Source organism: Haemaphysalis longicornis, unplaced genomic scaffold (genome assembly GCF_048455015.1).
Source record: "Haemaphysalis longicornis isolate Haplotype H1 unplaced genomic scaffold, Haemaphysalis longicornis Haplotype H1 scaffold_5, whole genome shotgun sequence".
Classification (NCBI taxonomy): Eukaryota; Metazoa; Arthropoda; class Arachnida; order Ixodida; family Ixodidae; genus Haemaphysalis; species Haemaphysalis longicornis.
Genome location: NW_027526385.1, coordinates 49077247 through 49096207, shown reverse-complemented (window position 1 = coordinate 49096207; position 18961 = coordinate 49077247). Strand labels below are relative to the sequence as shown.

The 18961-nt window shown below is 45.2% G+C and overlaps 1 protein-coding gene across 1 annotated transcript in view; it reads left to right on the top strand.

Moving 5' to 3' along the window:
• Positions 1 to 18110, top strand: part of LOC144138195 (serine/threonine-protein kinase SBK1-like) — a 53622-nt gene extending 35512 nt beyond the window's left edge. The window contains exons 2-6 of the mRNA XM_077670371.1: positions 2475 to 2605; positions 3082 to 3270; positions 8933 to 9112; positions 11525 to 11706; positions 12620 to 18110. Coding sequence (XP_077526497.1) covers positions 2486 to 2605; positions 3082 to 3270; positions 8933 to 9112; positions 11525 to 11706; positions 12620 to 13010 — 1062 coding nt within the window. The 5' untranslated portion in view covers positions 2475 to 2485 and the 3' untranslated portion in view covers positions 13011 to 18110. The remainder of the gene's footprint in view (positions 1 to 2474; positions 2606 to 3081; positions 3271 to 8932; positions 9113 to 11524; positions 11707 to 12619) is intronic.
• Positions 18111 to 18961: the final 851 nt, after the last annotated feature.

Below are 18961 nucleotides of genomic sequence, written 5' to 3'. Positions count from 1 at the left end.
CAAGCCCCTCAATGATCGGCTTTTTGTCTGGGTCCTTTTTCTTCAAATGAAAAGAAACGGGTTCAGAATCTCAATTCGAAAACCGTATTCGCCGGGCTTTTGCTGTTGCTTACAGCTGCATGCAAATTTGTTGTGACGGCAAACCAACGAACCAACCCGCCCCTGCTTTACGACTCAGTTCTCTGCAAAAACACTTCGAAACACGTCTCGTATCGTGCCCAGATTAGAACAATAACAGCGCAATGCGATACGTACGCATTCGCGCAGACTGGCCCAAATATGGTGGCATCGTGGAACGGAGCAAGAGAGCCGCCAGTGAGGTGTTTGTTTGTTTGTTTATTTACGAGGATTTATTGCCTGTTCGCGCGCAGCGGCCACGTATAAAAGGTGGAGTGGCGTGGCGACTCTCGCGTCGCGCCATCTGGCCACGTGTCAAATGCGTTCTCCGCGGTAGACCCCCCTCAGATGGTCCCCGTGTCTTTTCTTTGGCTCCGCACCGTGTTTGCCCACGTGATATTCGCGGAGAATCGGCCGTGCTGGCACCATGGAGCCTCGGAGAGCATATGGTTGCTGCCACCGTGGAGAGCGGCCTTAGAAACGCTCCTAGGTGGGAACGAAGGAATACATCTCTGCGAAAAAGTTTTCTAGGGGCCAAGCCCCTTAGAGGCTGGAGCTGTTGGCGTCTCCTGTCGTCGTCGTCGTCGTCGTAATCGTTGTTCGTTCTGGCTTTGCCACATTAACTATCACGTTGAAAAGACCTCACTCGCACTGCGTGCACTTCCATCCACCATACCATCAGCAAGAATATAAATATTTCCCTCGATAACCAAAGCACTAAGAGCAGAAAACATCAAAACATCAAAGCAATAACATCATAAAGCCCCTTAGGGACTGGGGCTGTTGGGGTCTCCTGCCGTCGTCGTAATCGTCGTTCGTCTCATGTAGTCACGGTACTAAAACACCGGGAAGCTCGTTTACACTTTGCGCTGGAGCGTAACGCGTGGATAAAAAACACCGGGACACACGTTTACGTCTCTCGCTAGAGAGCTTTGTGCTTCAAAGACAACAGACATTTACAGCAAAAAAAAAAAAAAAAACGACAAAGCGCCAAGGCGCTTATACACTGCATGCTTCGCCCCTCCCCAGGTTTCACGTTAGTGGAGATGACCCAGGATTTTTTTCTGGTCCTGTATGAGGTTACCCCTCACTCTCTGTCCCTCTTGCCCGCATTTGTTTTACGTTGAAAACGCCGTGAAGTGGTTTTGTGTGAAAAACGGAGTAGGTTCGTGAGATACTGTGCCATAAGGATGGTACTATGCCCCAAGATTGACGCCTTCATTTTTGTTTCGTTTTGCCACGTTTAACGAGGAGCGTAATAAAATTGCAGCTGCAGTGCTTTCTATTCTCATTTAAATACACATGTTCTCGGGAAAGGGGCAAAGGAACTCGCGCGTCTTCCTCTTTACTTCGGCGACACCTTTGTTGCGAAAGTCTGATGCTGTAGCACGTAGTAAACGAGAGCGACGGCTCAGTTTCGAAATCCACGCTACCCGTCTCAAATTCCGCAGCGCTATCCAGTGTTGCCATTATTGTTTTTTTTTTGCGAAGTGAATTCCACCGGCCTACACCATATTTTTATTTCTTTGTAAGAAGCATCAACACGCAAACACGTTAAGCTGAAGTGGGATGACGAAATACGGTCAAAATGTCCCGGAGGATTTCTGCTCAGAATCTCCTTTCTTCTACTTTTGCAAATAGCTGTGCTATAATGAAAACTACTAATAGATCTGAAAGTTAACGTGGGTTTGACTTCAGGCGACTAAAGAAGGCCGGTAAAAAACGAATGACGAGCAGTAGGAGGCCATGCTGCTCGGCTATGACCCAGAAGACCCACCTCGGCGCCATCCAGTTGGCTGTAAACGCTGCCAGGGCCGAAGGGCTGCTGGCCGCCGTTTAGGGAAGAGGTCTATAGTTCTCTTTAAAAACAACTGCACAAAACATAGGCTCTCTCGCTCTCTCTCTCTCTTTAAAACTACATCAAACGCACAACTATTGCTACGCGACCAGCAGCCAATGCTTTTCGTAGGTGACTAATCGGAATAACAACGGGTTAGTCTAGAAGTTAATGCAATGACGTCTGGTTTGAACGAACTAGCGCGAGTCAAAAAGTAAGAAAAGACGTACGCAAGTGCTTTTTCTTCCATGAGTACTTTTTCTTCTCTTAGTCTCGTGTTTCGCTCTTTTGAATACGTCAAGTTTGGTTCAGAGTGCATGCAACACAAATAAAATACGCAGATTAATGTGAAATATTTGTTACTTGCAAATACATATCCATTTATGTTTGATGAAGTAAAGAAATTTCAGAATTAGGATCCAGAATCAGGTATGAGTAGAACAAGAAGGTAGAAAGTTGTGATCCGTGCTCATAACTTGTTTAAGTGGTTTGACTGATCTATGCTTCTTTTTTCCAACAGTTGAAAGCAAAATGGACAAAACTAAACAACAAGCAACAATCCACAAAGTCCGCGAACTTCAGTTGGAGGCGGTCCAGGTGGAAGAACACTACGATGTCATCAAGGAGATTGGCTCCGGAGACTACGGCAAGGTGAGCTATTGTCAAAAGATACCGCGCATAATGAATGTCAGAACTACTAACTTTGTCGACCAGGCTATTATCAGCCAGGCTTTTAGTAACAATTTAAGGCTGAGCATACTGAAGCGTCGGGAATGTCCGTTCAAAACACCACGGCATTTTACCTTTAAGTTCGTTATGGAGGGCGTCATATCTTGAGGACGTAGTGTAGCCCTGAAGATAAGCCCGTTGTTCGCTGCCAACAGTGGCAAATCATATAAAATAAATTTGATATTTCGCCGCAAAAGCATTGCGAATAACGTCCAGGGGTCATTCAACACAAGCAGCGTAATCATTGAAGATTGAACTTTTGTTCGCGGGTTCTTTCTTTACCGTCATGTTTGAAGCCTCGCATTTTTGTGGTGCTCCGAGGTTCTCTATTGGTAACCAGATGTGAACCGTCTGCCCTTCTTGTCGCCGGTATTAAGTCCTTCCCTTGCGTGGCGCAGGTTGTGCTGGCGCGGCACCGCGAGACGGGCTCGCAGGTGGCGCTCAAGGCCGTGCCGCGTGCAACCACGACCCTAAGGGACTTCCTGATCGAGTTTCACTACAGCTACTTCCTGTCGCCGCACTCCAGCATCCTGGACACGTACGACGTCTGCTTCGAGACGCCCGAACACTACTACTTCGCCCAGGAGGTACGTTCTTGCTCTCGTGTGAATTATCTTTGTCTGCAACTACATCTGGCTTAAGCAGCACTCTGACTTGAACAGTACTCTGGTTCAGGGACTACTATGGTTCGAATAGCACTCTTTCTTGAACTGTACTCCAGTTTGGAGAGTAAACCAGTTCGAATAGTGCTCTGGTTCGAATAGCACACAACGATTAGGAATTAGACGCTCCAATTTCTGTGGCGTCTGTTGTAGCCTGGTCTGAACATACCCTGACTCGAACAGTACCCTGACTCGAACAGCACCCTGACTCGAACAGTACTCTGGTTCGGGCAGTACTGTGATTCGAGTAGTACTCTGGCTTGAACTGTACTCTAGATTTAACTGTACTCTGGTTTGAGCAGTAATCTGGTTCGTATATTTATCTGGTTCAAACAGCACCCCGGTTCGAACAGTACTCTGGTCTTTGTAGTACCCCGGTTCTAGCAGCACCCCGGTTCAAACAGTAACTTGGTTCGAACAGTATCCTGGCTTGAACAGTACCCTAGCTGGCTCGAAGAGTAGTTCCCCTGACCGCGTGGCAGGCTACAGACGCGGTTCCTGCTTGTATGGACGTACTCTCGAATTCCTTTATATTTGAGTGCGCTGTGAGTAGTAACTTAAGCTGCATGTCCGCAAGTTTGGTTCATTTTCTCCAAACACAGCTCAGGGTACTGCCGAAATCACTACCAAAGTGGGTGAAAACATGAATCGAGAAGACTGGCATAAAATATTGCCGGACGTCCCCTGGCGACAACTCTCGTAGCGATGACCCGGAAATAGCGCTGTTGTACGGAAAAAGGTCGTTTTTCAAGTAATACGTAGTTGTACAATAGAAATGAAGTATTCCAAATGTGTGACTTGTTGCCGTTGATTTCCATTGGTGCTCGGTGTACGTAATTTCTGAAATGTAACATAAGGCGCGAATGCTGCAAGCTTTCTTCAGCCTGGATGTGCCGTAGTATGTAGACAATTTGATCAATACTTCTGACAACCCATACTTAAAAAAAGTAATATCCAAAATTAAAAGCACAATTAAATTAATTTTTTTGTGTGTCAACATGACAACCATATGTTGGAATGTTTTGTTCATGAAACACTATCTCTGGTTCATCTTGTAAGCGATAGATTAGAATAAATTTCAGCGTCAGACAGACGTCGTGTCTGCCTATGATGCCTTTTATGCAACTGCCTCCCGCAACTTGACGATTGTGACACGCAAAATCTGAACTGCACGAGAATGAAACCTGGACCTAAAATACCCTCGTTCAGCCCCTTTTCTAGTTATTTGTGCAAGTAGGTTAAGCTCGACTCCTTGAAAAAAAAAAGAAGAGGCGCTCAAAGAACAGAAGTAAACTCCGAAGTCTAGTTCGGCCAAGCTTGCCGCTGAAAGTGAGGTATAATTTACGAGTGCAGTGAGAAGGAGGTTAAGCCTCTTTTTTTGTTGTTGGTTTGAGCGTTATGCGACGAACAAACACAAGCGCCGGTTGAACGTTTCGTTTTCAACGGATGCGGCGAACAGTAAGGCGCCTTGCTATGGTATTGAGAAAGAAACACTGCCGACCGTTTTTCAGCCTGATTTCAGAGATGGCTTCAGTCGCCTAACCCGGCTGAAAATAGCATAGAACCTCGGTATTTTCCTTACTCCCTCCATTTCTTTGGCGTTTGTGTCTGTGAATATTTACGCTACCGGCACCAGTTTGTTTCGTGAGATAATAAGGGGTGAGTAAACGCCAGGGAAGTGCGTCATCTTCTTTGGTTAGCCAATAACAACATTCCAGATAAGCGTGAAAGAAAACCGAGTGACAGTGGAAGAAGCAAAGAGATGATGAAATGTGTCAAGTTCCCACAAATGCAAAGCAGTTGCCTGGCTAATATGCCTGGACCGAGTTGAGGGCAGCGCCGGTAAAGGGTATACAAGGTCAACAAAACTTGTGCACTTTCTCGTTTCCTTGTTTGTCTGGGTAACGGTGTTAGATCGACAACAGACGCTTTTGTGAACAGAGCTGAGTAGTAACCTTCGCTGGAGAATTTCTTTGCCATTGGCAGTGATGATCTCGACTTACGACTATGGTTACTCACACGTAAATGCTTACAGCACGGCGAATTCTTTTTTGGTCCCTCTTGAATAGTAAAACTAGAGGGGCCTCTAGTTAAGCTTGTCTTCATCACTTGTATGCCAACGTGGGCTTGAGCATTGATAATAATGTTTTTAGTGAAGGACCAGGCAGCGTATTTCCAAACGCTTCGCTGCACAAAGCACCCACGCGACATGTCTGTTAGCGCGATACAGAACGGTAATTAAACGTCGTCATTGGCTGCGCCCCAAACGTAAAGCGACCTAAAACAAACTAAATCATTATTATTAACAAAAACAACACGTAGATATGAGTTTAGAAAAAAAATTAAGTTTAGAAGAAAAGTTAGGCAATCAGGAAAAAAAAATTAAGAGATAGACCTGACGGAGCTCGAATCCAAACCGTCAGCGCCAGTACTCAGTGCTCGACATCGAGACCACAGAGCCCGAACTGTGGACTCCTTTTGGGAGGCGTTCAGAAGAATAGCGCTTGTAGTGATATCATACATGTCACGTGGGTGCTCCAAAACACGCGACCGGATAGCTGGGCAGGTGGCGCCACCATTCGGCGCTCCCCTTGTTACTGGAATGGGCTGGCGCATTAGACTTCGCAGCCTTTCGTTCTTGTGGTGTTTGGTTTGGTGCTTTTAGTGCTTAGGTGGTGTCGTCAGCGGCTATATATGCGGTGAAACGAAGTCTAGGCAGATGTGTTGCGTTCTTAGATTCACAACCGGCTACGTAAACTCGTCGGGAGCTTCTAAGGGTAGGTGTGGGCCTCATTTGCATGAGCCCTTTTTTCCACGCTGTACGCCTTGCTCCAGCTGATTTGAGTACGAATAAAACTATTACTATTTGTATTCATTTCTACCAGTTTAAAATATTTTCACTGGTTTCAATGACTGTGATTTCCACACCGGCCTTAGCGATGGGATACCTCGATATGTGTACTTTGAAGAGAAAGCTTTGACGCACGTAGGAGTTTAATTACCGTGTGGCCGTAGAAGCGTCCAATTTACAATTTCTTTCTGTAACCGTGAGCTTTGTGCTTTCGGTTTCCATGAGTGACAGCATGGGAGCCTGAAAACTGAAGCTGAAGCGGAAGTTCCACGTTTGCAGTAATAATTTTACCGAGAGGTAAAGTAATTCAACCACCCAACCGCCCAAACTACAAACCCCTCCATATCCTTCCAATTTTACCAGCCGTGTGGAATATAGGGTGGAACCGATAGACGGCCAAGGCGATAAAAAATGTGGCAGAATGTTGGTCACCCGGTGTCTTTTAATGCGTAAGCATTCTTTACCGAGTATTTCAACGAAAACTTGTGTAATACATTGTAATACCTGGCAAAGAAACCGAAAACGTGCGACAAAAGTTGTCTCAAGTAGAGGTGCGTTAACCTGAGTCCTTTAGCACAGACGCATTTCACCCGCCGCGGTGGCTCAGTGGCTAAGGCATTGCGCTGCTGAGCACGAAGTCGCGGGTTCGATTCCCGGCAGCGGCGGCCGCTTTTCTGATGGAGTCGAAAAGCAAATACGCCCGTGTGTACGAGATTTCGGCGCACGTTAAAGATCCCCAGGTGGTCAAAATTAATCCGGAGCCCTCCACTACGGTGCACCTCATCGCCTGCGTTGCGTCGGCGCGTTAAACCCTACAATCAAATCAACAGACGCATTTCCCACACGATGGAAGCAATGTGGATTTGGAGAGGGCATGGTCAGGCAAAATTAAACAAAAAAAGCATCCAGCTCTCCGCCTAACTACGACGATGGTTCAACGCGAAGCTTTTTTCGTGTGAAATAGAATGGGAAAGGGTCAAAGTTAAAGCCGCTGCGATCAGAAGGCCAAACTGCGCGCGGGCCAAATTCAAAGCTCAAGTAGTCAAAGTCCAAACCGTCTGAGAGTAAAAGTCCAACCCAGACGGCAACCAAGAAAACTCTCGCGAGAAAGCTTTGCGTTGAACTATCCTCGTCGTTAGACGGAGGAACGCATGATTTTTCAAGCGTAGGTCGCAGCTTGAAAACTTCTACCGCAGCATTCAGTTGTAAAACTAAGGGCAGGTTTTTGGCACCCTCCTGTCTCTCGCTTTCAGCCATCCAGTAATCTTAAAGAAAAACCATTAAGAACTAGCCAGCAACCATTGCAAGTCTTAAAACAGGCATTACGCAATGCTTTTCCTCGACAAGCAATGCCGTTGTGTGTCATGCGGTATTTATTCTGAAAACGATTCCCCGTTGGCTGTTGTAAGCGCGTTTCTGTGAAATTAAACACGTTTCTACAGCAAGTAATGAAGTTACGTAGCGTTATCGCTCAGCCATTTTGTTTTGAAGTAAATCTTAGAAGGTACCCCCAACTTTGCCTTTCGCTCGTGCACGTTGCCGTTTGGTCGTCAACTGCCAAAGGCCAGCGCCGCAGCATACTTGAATAAGCTGCCCGCGCCGGCTTTGCAGTAGCATCTAGTTGCAATATATTTCTCGATACGCCAAACTGCACGCAGGCAACAATACCGCATGCAAAATTTGCACGAAGGAACGGACTTGCACTTCCAGCTCGGCTTCCAGCTAGGCGCATTGAGCGTCGTCTGCGATTTGTAATTACTGAGTATGGGCGTATCGTACTTTCAAGATTTATCAATCTGAAAAAGTCATTCTGGTTATCGACACTTTGCAAGCCGCACCGCAGCACAACAACGTTGGGCTGACTCACTCTAATTCACTCTAATTCCACTGACGAGTGGTTCGCCACGGGCGGCGCTGTTCGCTGAAACGACGGTGGCGCCATACAACGGCATCCCGATTTCTATTGCGTCTCTGCTGACACCATGTAGCACGAAATTTTAAAGTTTGCAATATTTCTTGCGTTTCTCTGTCAAGAGGTGTCACTTATTACTAGAATGAAGTTGAATGCGTTACCACAAGCAAGTTATATCAGATTAAAAAAAAGTTGTATTTTGTCGTCAGGGTTCAATTATCTGTATTTCTGTGGATTCCGTTGACCGGAATAGGTACGTTGAAAGCAACGTGCAAATGCCACACTATCGAATGCAGGTTACTGAGTAGCGAAGACTAAACAGCCCCAGCCCTTTAGGGCCTGGGGCTGTTGGCGTCTCCTGTCGTCGTCGTCGTCGTCTTAATCGTCGTTCGTATCATGTAGTGACGGCATTAAAACACCGGGAAACTTGTTGACGCCTCGGGCTAAAACGTAACGCGTACTAAAAAACAACACTGGGACGCTCAATTACGCTTCACACTAAAGCGCGTCGTAACGCGTACTAAAAAAAAAACACCTGGACACTCGTTTACGCCTCGCGCTACAGAGGTTCGTGCTTCAAAGAAAAGAGGCGTTTACAGCAAAACTGTACACCTGTACCCCCCAACGGTTTCATCTCCGTTGGCAAAAATATCAAGGCGCCAAGAATACACTGACACACTGCATGCTTCGCCCCGCCCCAGGTTTCACGTTAGTGGAGATGTCCCGGGTTTTTCTAATTGCTCTCCTCTCGAAATGTCATTGCCTCTTGCAGACATGTCCGAGCTCGAGCACGATTACATATTAGGTTTTGCGCAACGTTGCAGGTGGCGCCGTACGGCGACCTGTGGCACGCTGTGGAGTACTACGGCGGCATTGACGAGCGGGACCTCAAGGTTATCCTCAGGCAGATAATTCCTGCCCTCGAATTTATGCACAGCAAGGAGCTGGTGCACAGGGATGTGCGGGCCGAGAACATCCTTATCTTCAGCAAAGACTTCACCAAGGTGAGCCTGTCCCCATTCGAAGCCGCTGTGTGATCTGTCATCCGAGGAGAGGCAAAAATCTTGCAGATTAATGTAGGTTAATATAGATAATATTGCCACGTAGTCAAATTGGTTCGCGGCAATATAGAGAAACATGCAGATTAACGCGATAATATTTAGCATTTGTTTCCTGCGATGTTGCTGTACCAGGACCTGACATTAGCAAAAAAAAAATCAGTACGTCTACTTGATTTGGTTGTGGGTTAAATTTTGGGCAACTAAAAAAAAACAACTATAAATGGGTGCGCGAATCTTCGAAACATTCGAATATCTAAGCGAATAAAGATATATTTGATCTGGCTTTGAATCGAGTAGCGCTATTCGAAACTTCGAATTCTTTCGAAGTATATCGAAGTTCGAAAGCGCAGAGGCACAGTTCTTTTGATGAACGCGGACACACGAAATTATGCTTTGTTGAAAAAGAAAAAAATGCCGTGCTAGAAACGAATTGAAATATATTCTTTCCAACGAGTTTTAACTAGTTGGGCACAGGATTGATCACATTGTGAGCGCCTCTGATCCGCCGTCGCGAACATGCACCGGCTTCCTCCGCCATCGGCAACAGGCTTCCCCACCATGCTCCGGTGACGTGCTGCTACAAGGTGCTTACGGAGCCCTCTCTTAATTCCTTGGCATCGGGCCAACTCCACCAATCGTGCTTTTGTTTTGCCACCCTGATAGCGTGATAGCGCTCAAGCTGTCCCGATCAACACTCTCTAGATAAGAAAGCCTAGCTATGTAGTGAAATGGTACGCGAGCCCCTGTTTTCTGACAGAATGTTGCACGAGGATGATTTTTTGAACGTGTGATGCTCTTCTTTATTTATTTATTTATTTTGGGTACCCTCACGTGAGGAGTGGTACGTGAGAATTTTTTCAAACTGTTACAAGCTTAGGGTACACACGAAAAAATATGCACAAACACTGAAACAATAAACACGCAGCAGTACGCCAATATATACAAATGCTCAACACAAATTTATACAGGTATTGCTTGGGAAAACAACATTGACAATTGAATATCGACGGAAATGAAACATATCGAGGAAGATTTTGCTTCCTCAAAAGGAAGGCGCTGACACCGCTTCACCCGCGAAGTCAGTTTTCCATTTGCGGAACGTGCATGTTAGTTAAAACAAGCTCGCGCCAATTTTTGTCTAAACCATTTTTGTACGTTTGTAATTGGCATGAAATTAGCTTCGCGGAATCAACATTTTAAAATTATTGTACGTGCGCACGGGCAATTCACGGTGTTTTTTTTTAAGAAGTAAAATTTATGCTTTGTTTCTTCCGGGAAACGGACCCGCGGGGAAGTGCTAATCATAGATGACACCGCCATGACATCAAGGCAACGCTCGCCAGGATTTTTAAATGACGCTATTTTTTCGCGCTTTTAGTGGCCCTATATCCCGCGTTAACTTCCTAGGACTGACGTAAGCGTTCACGGAAGGTCTGCTTAGGCTTTTAAAAAATATTGTGCTAGTCGCAGCTAGTCAGAATACTCTATGTCACCATTATCCGCATAGTGAAGCATTTATGCTTGCGGCAACCAAATGTGATTTAAGATTGCTTCCATATAAAATGTGACTTCAATAAAGTTAAAAGCAGTGTAGTAGCTTCTCTATAGCTGGCTTACGCTATAGAAAAAATTCGAAAATTTCGCTGGTGTGTTGAAATGAACCTCTCATTTTTCTACAGACTAGTTGGTGCAACATGCGTGAGAAAGTCTAAATTTCAGTTTTACTGTTGAAGATTACTAAATGTTCTCCTCACGCCGAAAAAACTTGCTTTGGTTGCGACCGTGTGAACGAACTTGTTGCTCGTTTTGTGCTGAAGTGGAAACCAAAAATCCGCATTCGCACGCGCCTAATGTATATTTTTAACATGCCTCCAATGAGTCGATAAAAAAACTACTTATAATATGTGCGACACTCATAACCTGTATTTGTCGTTTTTTCGTATTTGTGGTCTGTTGCAGCCAGCAGCATGTCTCTGACCCGTTCAAACGACGCATACTTAACGAAAACATATTGAAATTCTGAATTTAAATGTGTTTCAACGTTAGTGACGTTCCGCAATTCTTGATGCCAAATGGTTTACTTGCTATTTTGAAGTATTTTGCCCTGCTTCCGTGAAATTGGTGTCTGCTTTTTAAATTCATCTTCGCAACAAAATTAGCAGCCAGGGCTACCGCACTCCATTATGGTTTGTATTTGGTATCTGTGCATAGATTTTGTGTAGTGTATATATCACCTCACGTTAGCTTTACATAAGATAGAAAATACGTTAAAGCTATGGAGCCCCACAGCAGGGGAGCCTTGTACTGACCCTCAATTTCAGTGCTCATAGGGCGTTATGTTTTGTTTCTTTACAGGTGAAGCTGACTGACTTCGGGCTCACGAGGAAAGCTGGGACACTGGTGAAGAAGCGGACGCGGTCACTGCCCACCTGTCCTCCCGAAATATGGGAGGCCGTGCATCTCGAAGGCTACACTGTTGAGCTGGGCTCTGACGTCTGGCAGATCGGAATGCTCATCTTCTCCTCACTAACGGCAAGGTTAGAGCGCTTGCGTGAACATTTGAACCTTTGACGCTTCCACATTATGATCGCAATGCACGGTACTAATTCGATGGAGAAATGAAAGTAGGAAATTCGGGGGGCAAAGAATGGACTGTGGAGGGCATCGCAAGACAGGAACACTTAGTAGGACATTCGAAAGGTCTTCGTCTGGCAGTGGATACAAACAGTAAGATTCTGATGATGATTACGATGATAACATCTTGGTACAAATGATGTTTTACTTGTGACCGGTTATTTTCCACTTAGTCGTATACTAGATAAAGTGTGATTATGAAGTCAATCATTTAAATGTCGATACACTATGAGCTTCATCCTCTACGGATCTCTTTGCTACGCCTAAAGTATGAAAAAGGGAATTTTAACCGTTGATGCAACTGGGCCACGGCTATTAAGCACGCCAGAATGAAGAGTTGCAGATAAGTGTAGACTAACAGGGGACGTTAACATGTTTAAAGTACCTTGAGACCATTTGCATGAACCTGCAAGTAAAACAGAGGTCGTTTTCCAGTTAGCCACTGAAGTGTTTTTTACCAAAACATTGAGTACTTTCGCACCAATCGATGCAGATTCGGTGATTCTTGGGTTGTCTGAACCTTTGTTTTTTATGGGAGGTCTCGTGTATGCTGTGTTCAGCTAGCTTCCTCGGCGTAGTAGCGGAGTTCTCTCCAGTATTGTATTCAGAGGCGTATGTGTACTTCTTAATCAAAATAAGCAGCTATAGCCCGGTACCAGTGCAAACGTTGCACATAGTCACGTTTTTTCTCTAGTTCTCTTTGAAACGCACTCAACCAGAAGCATGAAACTCTTGCAATTTACGATCAATTGTCTGAGGCGTAATGTTTTTTCAGTTGGCCCTTGTTGAAGACGTCTAATTACTCCTTTTCAACAGGTTCCCGTGGGAGAAAGCAGACATCACGGACAGTCGCTTCAACGAGTACCTCGACTGGCAGAAACGCAAAACCACAAGGACGCCGCGAGAGTTCAAGCGGTTCACACCCAGGCTGTTGCGCATGATGCGGAGGCTGATGGAAGCGAAGCCTTCTAAGAGGTACCCAGTCACGGAAGTCAACAAGTACTACGGGGACCGGTGGCTTATGGTCCGCTCTCCGCGGACCTCCAAGGTGTCCGAAATCTGGGACGCTGCGGCAATGGCTGCCGTAACGGGCGCAGGACAAGACAAGCGACTAGGCGACGAGCTGCTGACAGACTATGGCAAGGAGCAACGCATCCAAAACTGGATCATGTCAGGAGCTGAAGGTCAAACAAAGGAGAGTCAGTAGAGGCATGTGCGCGAAGTGCTGGCGAGACCACGCTGTCGGAGATGCACATCTCGGAGCTTCCTCGAAGAAAACCTAACCCAAGAAAGAGGTGGTAGGTGCTGGCGCATGGAGGACCAAGTGCGCAAAGGAACTAACTTCTGAAGGAGTGGAGACACATGAAGATACGTTGAACTCAAGGCCGTGGGCGACATTTAACACGTTGGTTCACTGAAAATGAAGCATCAGCCAACCTGGAAGCATCTCACGGTGCTCTGGTGGATTCTAGAAGCGAGTAAAGTTGGGGCGGCGTGCGGTGAAACTTCTCATAGACGGCAGCAGCAAACAGCTCATACTAAGCCGATACCATATGAAAGTCAAAAGAGACTGGTATGCCCTCAGCAGTGCTACATTGCGTGAAGGTTAAATCCGCCATTTACAAAGAGTGCAACGGCCATGTTCGGTACAGTATCGAATACATTTGTCGAGTGGCTGTTAGTTTGTGTTCTTCCATTTACCAAAATGCAGGCGAAGTTTTGCGCACTACATAGATGGTTACACCAATCCCCTGAAGCTGAAAAAGTCGCAATAACGAGATGTCGAGAAGCACTACCTGCCAGTGCAGGACTCCGTGAATACAATTTTTACAAGTTTATCATAGGCTGAGTTTGAAGCAGACATTTCAGCTGAGTGGGCAACGTGAGGTTCATAGTGCACTGGATGTAACACAATGTAAAGCAGCTCGAAAATTAATATTTATCTTATAATTATTACAGCTTTGAAAAATCAAATGGGCGTAGTATGATAAGGTCACTCCTATGGCGTCAGTTAAAGCATGTGACACCATTGTTGCTGTCGCCACTGTTCGGCGTGCCCTGGTTTTTAACAATTCTGCTAAATCCAAGTTTGGAATAGCTGCTAGTAACGGCGCGGAGGACTGCGTAAAAATGAACGGTTACGTCGCGGAAACTACTGCTGAGGGTAGTTTCGATTTCGGTGTAGGCGTAGGTGTAGGTTACTGAGGTGTCCTCGCTCTTCAGAAATAAGGCCGCAGTGCCCATCACAACTACAGTGGATCCCCGGAATCGGTAAAAGAGCATCACCGACGGATGTATTCATTTGTACTTGGAATCATCTAAGCTACAATGTGACTCTGCTGATGTGAAATCGGAAAAGGAGTTAGCTTGTCGGCGCTTTATTGGAGTGTTGAGATACCACACTTGCGGTAGAGTCTTTGGGACATTAGACAACCGCGACGACAGTGATGACTTTCAACTGAAGCAGACAACGTCCACAAGTGGCCCCTGCTTCGTCGCAAGATGATCGTCGATCAGAAGAGCCAGAAAGCCTACCGGCGTCAGACTACACTTGCCAGAACAGTGATCATACGTTTGTGGACAGAAAACGGTGCGTTTGCTGAGAAACGGACACGGCACTTTCGGGTGTACCAGGCGTTCAGCAAACCAGCCACTGAGTGTGCCGATCTGTGTGAACTCGCTTGCAGACACTTTGAATTGTCAGTCAGTGTTAATCGAGTGAAGCTCTTCTAGCGTGTTTCTGAGCTGTTGTATATCGTCAAGTATTCAGCGCGAGAATCGTCACCGCTTGGAAGGGTGGGCGACTTCCAAAACAAGCATTCAGCCAACCCAATGCCACTGTACAGTGTTCAAAACTGGTGGAGGAGGAATGTAAACAATCTCTGTACCGCGTTTCTGAGGCGACGAAATAGTTTAAGAGCATGTGGTGCGTAGCACGTTCAAGAAAACCAAGCATCATTTCCCGTATGAGGAAAACAGTGTAATCTGTGCCATATGTAACTTAGTTAACCTTGCTTTCTTGCTTTCAGTATAGAGCCTTTTTCCTTGCCCTGAACTGTGTTAGCGCTTACGGTTATACTAAAACAGGTGAAGATATGCATTCGATGTATCAAATGTACACTCTTAACATCACAGTGCAAAATACTTCACTTCACGTTTGGCAGAAACGATATCAGAACAACTATAATCTTGTGCCGGTCTTTGCCAGCTTACCCATTGTTTTCGCAAAAAGTTGATACCTAGATATTATTTATTCTGAAATTAAAATGGAAGCATGCAAGTTGAAGACGTTATAACTGCTATCTTACTTGCGTTTAGATATCAACCCTTCTTAATTCTACAGTACGGGCCAAAGGCTTCAGGGTAGAGAGTTGGGTAGGATAAAGAAACGCGTTGTACGCAATAAAACACCGGGATGAGCGGTGGTAAGAATGAAAATCTGTACATACAAAGGGAACTGAACCAACAGGGAAGACGGAACTTTCAAGGGTATTTTAAAAATCTCCTTCGCAAGGTCAAATCAATTCCTAGAGGCGTTAATAAGAATCCCTTGGTTCAACTTCACCACAGTGCAGTTGCTTGACCAATCATTGCAGCCAGCAATAAAATTAGGGGCGTGTCGACGTTGAGAGAGCGATCTAACACAAATGTTTGGTCTGCGGAGGTGCATCACACAATTCAAGCACTACGTACTGCATTGTTGAGTGCGACAGGGCAAATCACATTTTTAAGTAAACTGTTATGCGCGTTGCTGTCATTCGCCGAATATGTATTGCGGGCGGCGAGGATTGTTCGCTGGACTGCATTGTGGTGAACATGTACCACGGAATTTCTGAGTACCTTAGACGCACTTGTACATGGGATTTGCAGTTTTGGGCACTCGCGATAGATTGGTCAGTATGCTGACCTGGCTCGCTTGGTCTGACCTACGAAGATACACACACCGACAGACAAACCAAGAAGTATTCAGCATAAAAAAAAAACTTTTTGAGACCGTTGAAGGGAGCAAGACATGTTGCGCAAACGGTCCCCATTCAGTACAAATGTTGGTGTAGGCCACTCATGTCTTTCCTTTGTCATCCCTGCGGAAACAAAACCCGTGCTTCCGGTTATCATAAGGACGAAACATATTTTTGAGCCACGTCGACGTACCTCTCAAAGTTTTTGACCGCGGTGTGGCGCCACTCGCCCCGAGCCATGTCTCTCAAAATGCGCTCATCTCGAAGTTTACATAGAAGCCTTGTCGTCCCTATTCTCATACTACACTTGAAAGTTACTGCAGAACAGTCCCCTCAACTGTTCAAGCCTATTTGACGTTGCATTCGCTTTGCACCCCGAACACCTCGTGCGCATGATGATGTAAATCACGCTTGTGGCAAACAAGTGTAGTGCCAGGTGGCACATGTTATTGGTGGTCTCAAACATGTGTTGCGAGAGGCGTTGGCTTGACCGCATGTTTCTGTTTAGAATTAGAAGTGTGTTATGAAGTGTTTTTCAACTGGATAACTGCACCCGACTGTTTGAATTTCACGCTGCTAGAACCCTTTTTTTAGAATTTCCTTCTTCGCAAGAAATTTACGAATGTTTCAAGCCAAGCAATAGCGATGTGTATAGAACTGAGTTTTTTTTTATATTCTCAGGCACTAAATTTAAAAACAAAAACTTCGCTTTAACTTGTTACCAAACACCGATAAACTGTCAATGTTTCTGTCGGTTAGCTCTGGTAGAAGTCAGTTTTTAATTGCCTTGGTCTTCCCTGATATTATCAGAAGTACATGTCTTACGAATAACGCTCGGGTGAAAGACAGCTGAAAATATTTTATTCTCTCGAAAGTGCACAACTCTTTTGACCAACTGCACTACCAGTAACTTCCTCCGACTGTGCTGTCTATCGGTGATGACAGACGTAGCCAATATACATAAAAAACTATATGCGTGTTTCTAGAATCCCTAATCGCATGTGCGTATGTATAAGTGAACTCATAGTACCCGTCATGAGTAACGATGCCGAAGAGTATTCTAATAACTGCTTATGCTATGTGAAACCTAATGCTAATGTTCCGTGTCTAGTGTTGCCGTTACAGAGTATTGTAGCGTATTTTATTGAAGCTGTTTCATGTTCGCACTGTCCTTAATATACCACGTGCGTCACACATTGTATAGATATGAAACACAACGTGAATGCCTGCACAAGACTACCGCACTCAACTTTTCGTTAGGACATAACGATTTCCTCTGTGGCTATTCTAGCGAAACGCCTCAACTTAAGGACGAATTTTTGATCTGCCTTGTATATCAATGGTGTAGAACTGCCTATAGGTGGCGCCGCGGTGTCGAGCGGAGCACCTTCCGAACCTTGTGCTTGTGGCACTGCCAGTGCTGCAAGACACAAGCTTCAACTTTTACTACAATATTTCAGGATAGTCTAGGTTATTCTTGAGTTTCAAGAAACACACTGGTTGTACTCAACAATGTTTAAAACAAAACATAAGACGTCGTCAGTTATGCGGGTGGTATCGTCAGTTTGTTAGTGACGATGCCACCCGCATAGGTGGCGAAGCGTTTTTTTTTTTTTAAACATTGTTGAGTAAAGCCAGTGTGTTTTCTGAAACTCAAGAATAATGTCCCCTGGCTTTTGCAACATTGTCTCAGAGATTATAATCGGCGTTTGGTACGCCAATACACTACTTTTCTTACCCACGAAGAACCCGAGTAAACCGCCTTTGACCCCGAGTTCACCCTTCAGCCATGGCTTTCACCCGCCGACGCGCTGTGCTGAATTCGATCTCATGGAGGTCGAGGAGGGAAACTCGCATCTTCAAGACGCCGATAGATGGCGCCAGCCTGCTCTACTGCTGAGCGTGCTCTGTAGTTTACTCCACAGATGGCGCCACAAGTGCAAGGGCCCCTGCGCTCCTTCCTGCTCCCAAAAAATTACAAATGTAATGCCACCAGTTCACCTCTGCTCCGGTCTCGCCTGCACATATCAGATTCCCCGCGTTTCCTTTTACGTCAAAAACAAAAAAACGAGAAATATTTTTTGTATTGCACAACGGACGCCACTTGACACCAACCCAGCCCAACAATGATGTCGCTGCTCTTCGCGATGTGCCTCTCCTGACTAATGTGTCTTAAGATGTGTAGGTTAAAAAGGCTATCGGCAAACAAAATATTCAAGACAAAGTGTTTGATGTTCGCGGTTTTTTGACGGATGTCTATACGTACGCCAGTTGTGCGAAATGTTGTCGGTGGTATTGACGTTTTTGTATTTAATCGTGATATATAATAAAATATCTGATGTGAGAAAGATGACTTTTGTCTGGAGTCATGAAGAAGTGAGGATTATTCGGGTAAGTTTTACTGCGAGATATTGATTGTTTTTTTAGTTTCAGTGCGTTCATTGGATTACTTGGATTGCTGTGGTAGAATTACAGAAAGCTTATTTTTCCTGTATATCCATGTGAATTGAAACGAAACCTACATACGAATTCATACGTGCATACATACATACACGTACACATGAATACATACCTACATGCATATGAATACATGCGAAGCGAATATTAGAGCTTCCAATCCGCACCACGACTAGTAATTTGCAGGTCTTGGCATTTCGCCTGTGACGCAGTGATGTCTCATGCTGGCACTTTATTTATTTTTAGTGAATTTACGGCCTTGGTGTTAAAAGTGAAGACCGTATAGCTGTTATCAGAGAATTTCGGTGTCAAGCGCGTATGACGTCCTGCTTGACAATATAGTTGCATGCTTCTGCCCTCGTTATTCACTCAAACTGGTAGTGATTATTTTCTTTCCTCCAACGGTGTCGTTGATGTGCCCAGAAAAGAAAATATTGGAAATATGTGGAGGATATCTTACTGAGCTTGCGCAGCTAGATGCTTCACGTCAAAGACGTCTCGGCAACGTCTTGACAAGATGACGACAGCCGTTAAGTCTGCTGCACCTGATCACGATAAGCCAGCGCGATTAGAGATTTGTCTACTCCAAGCCATTACGGACTTTTTCTTACTTTCGAGGAACAACTAACGTATACTCTTCCTGAGGACCTTCAAAACGTCCTTAAGATGTTTTTTCTGTAATATTATAGTTGCCTAAATGCTCGTGGTTGCTTAAGTTCCCATTTTGTAAACTGCTTCAAAA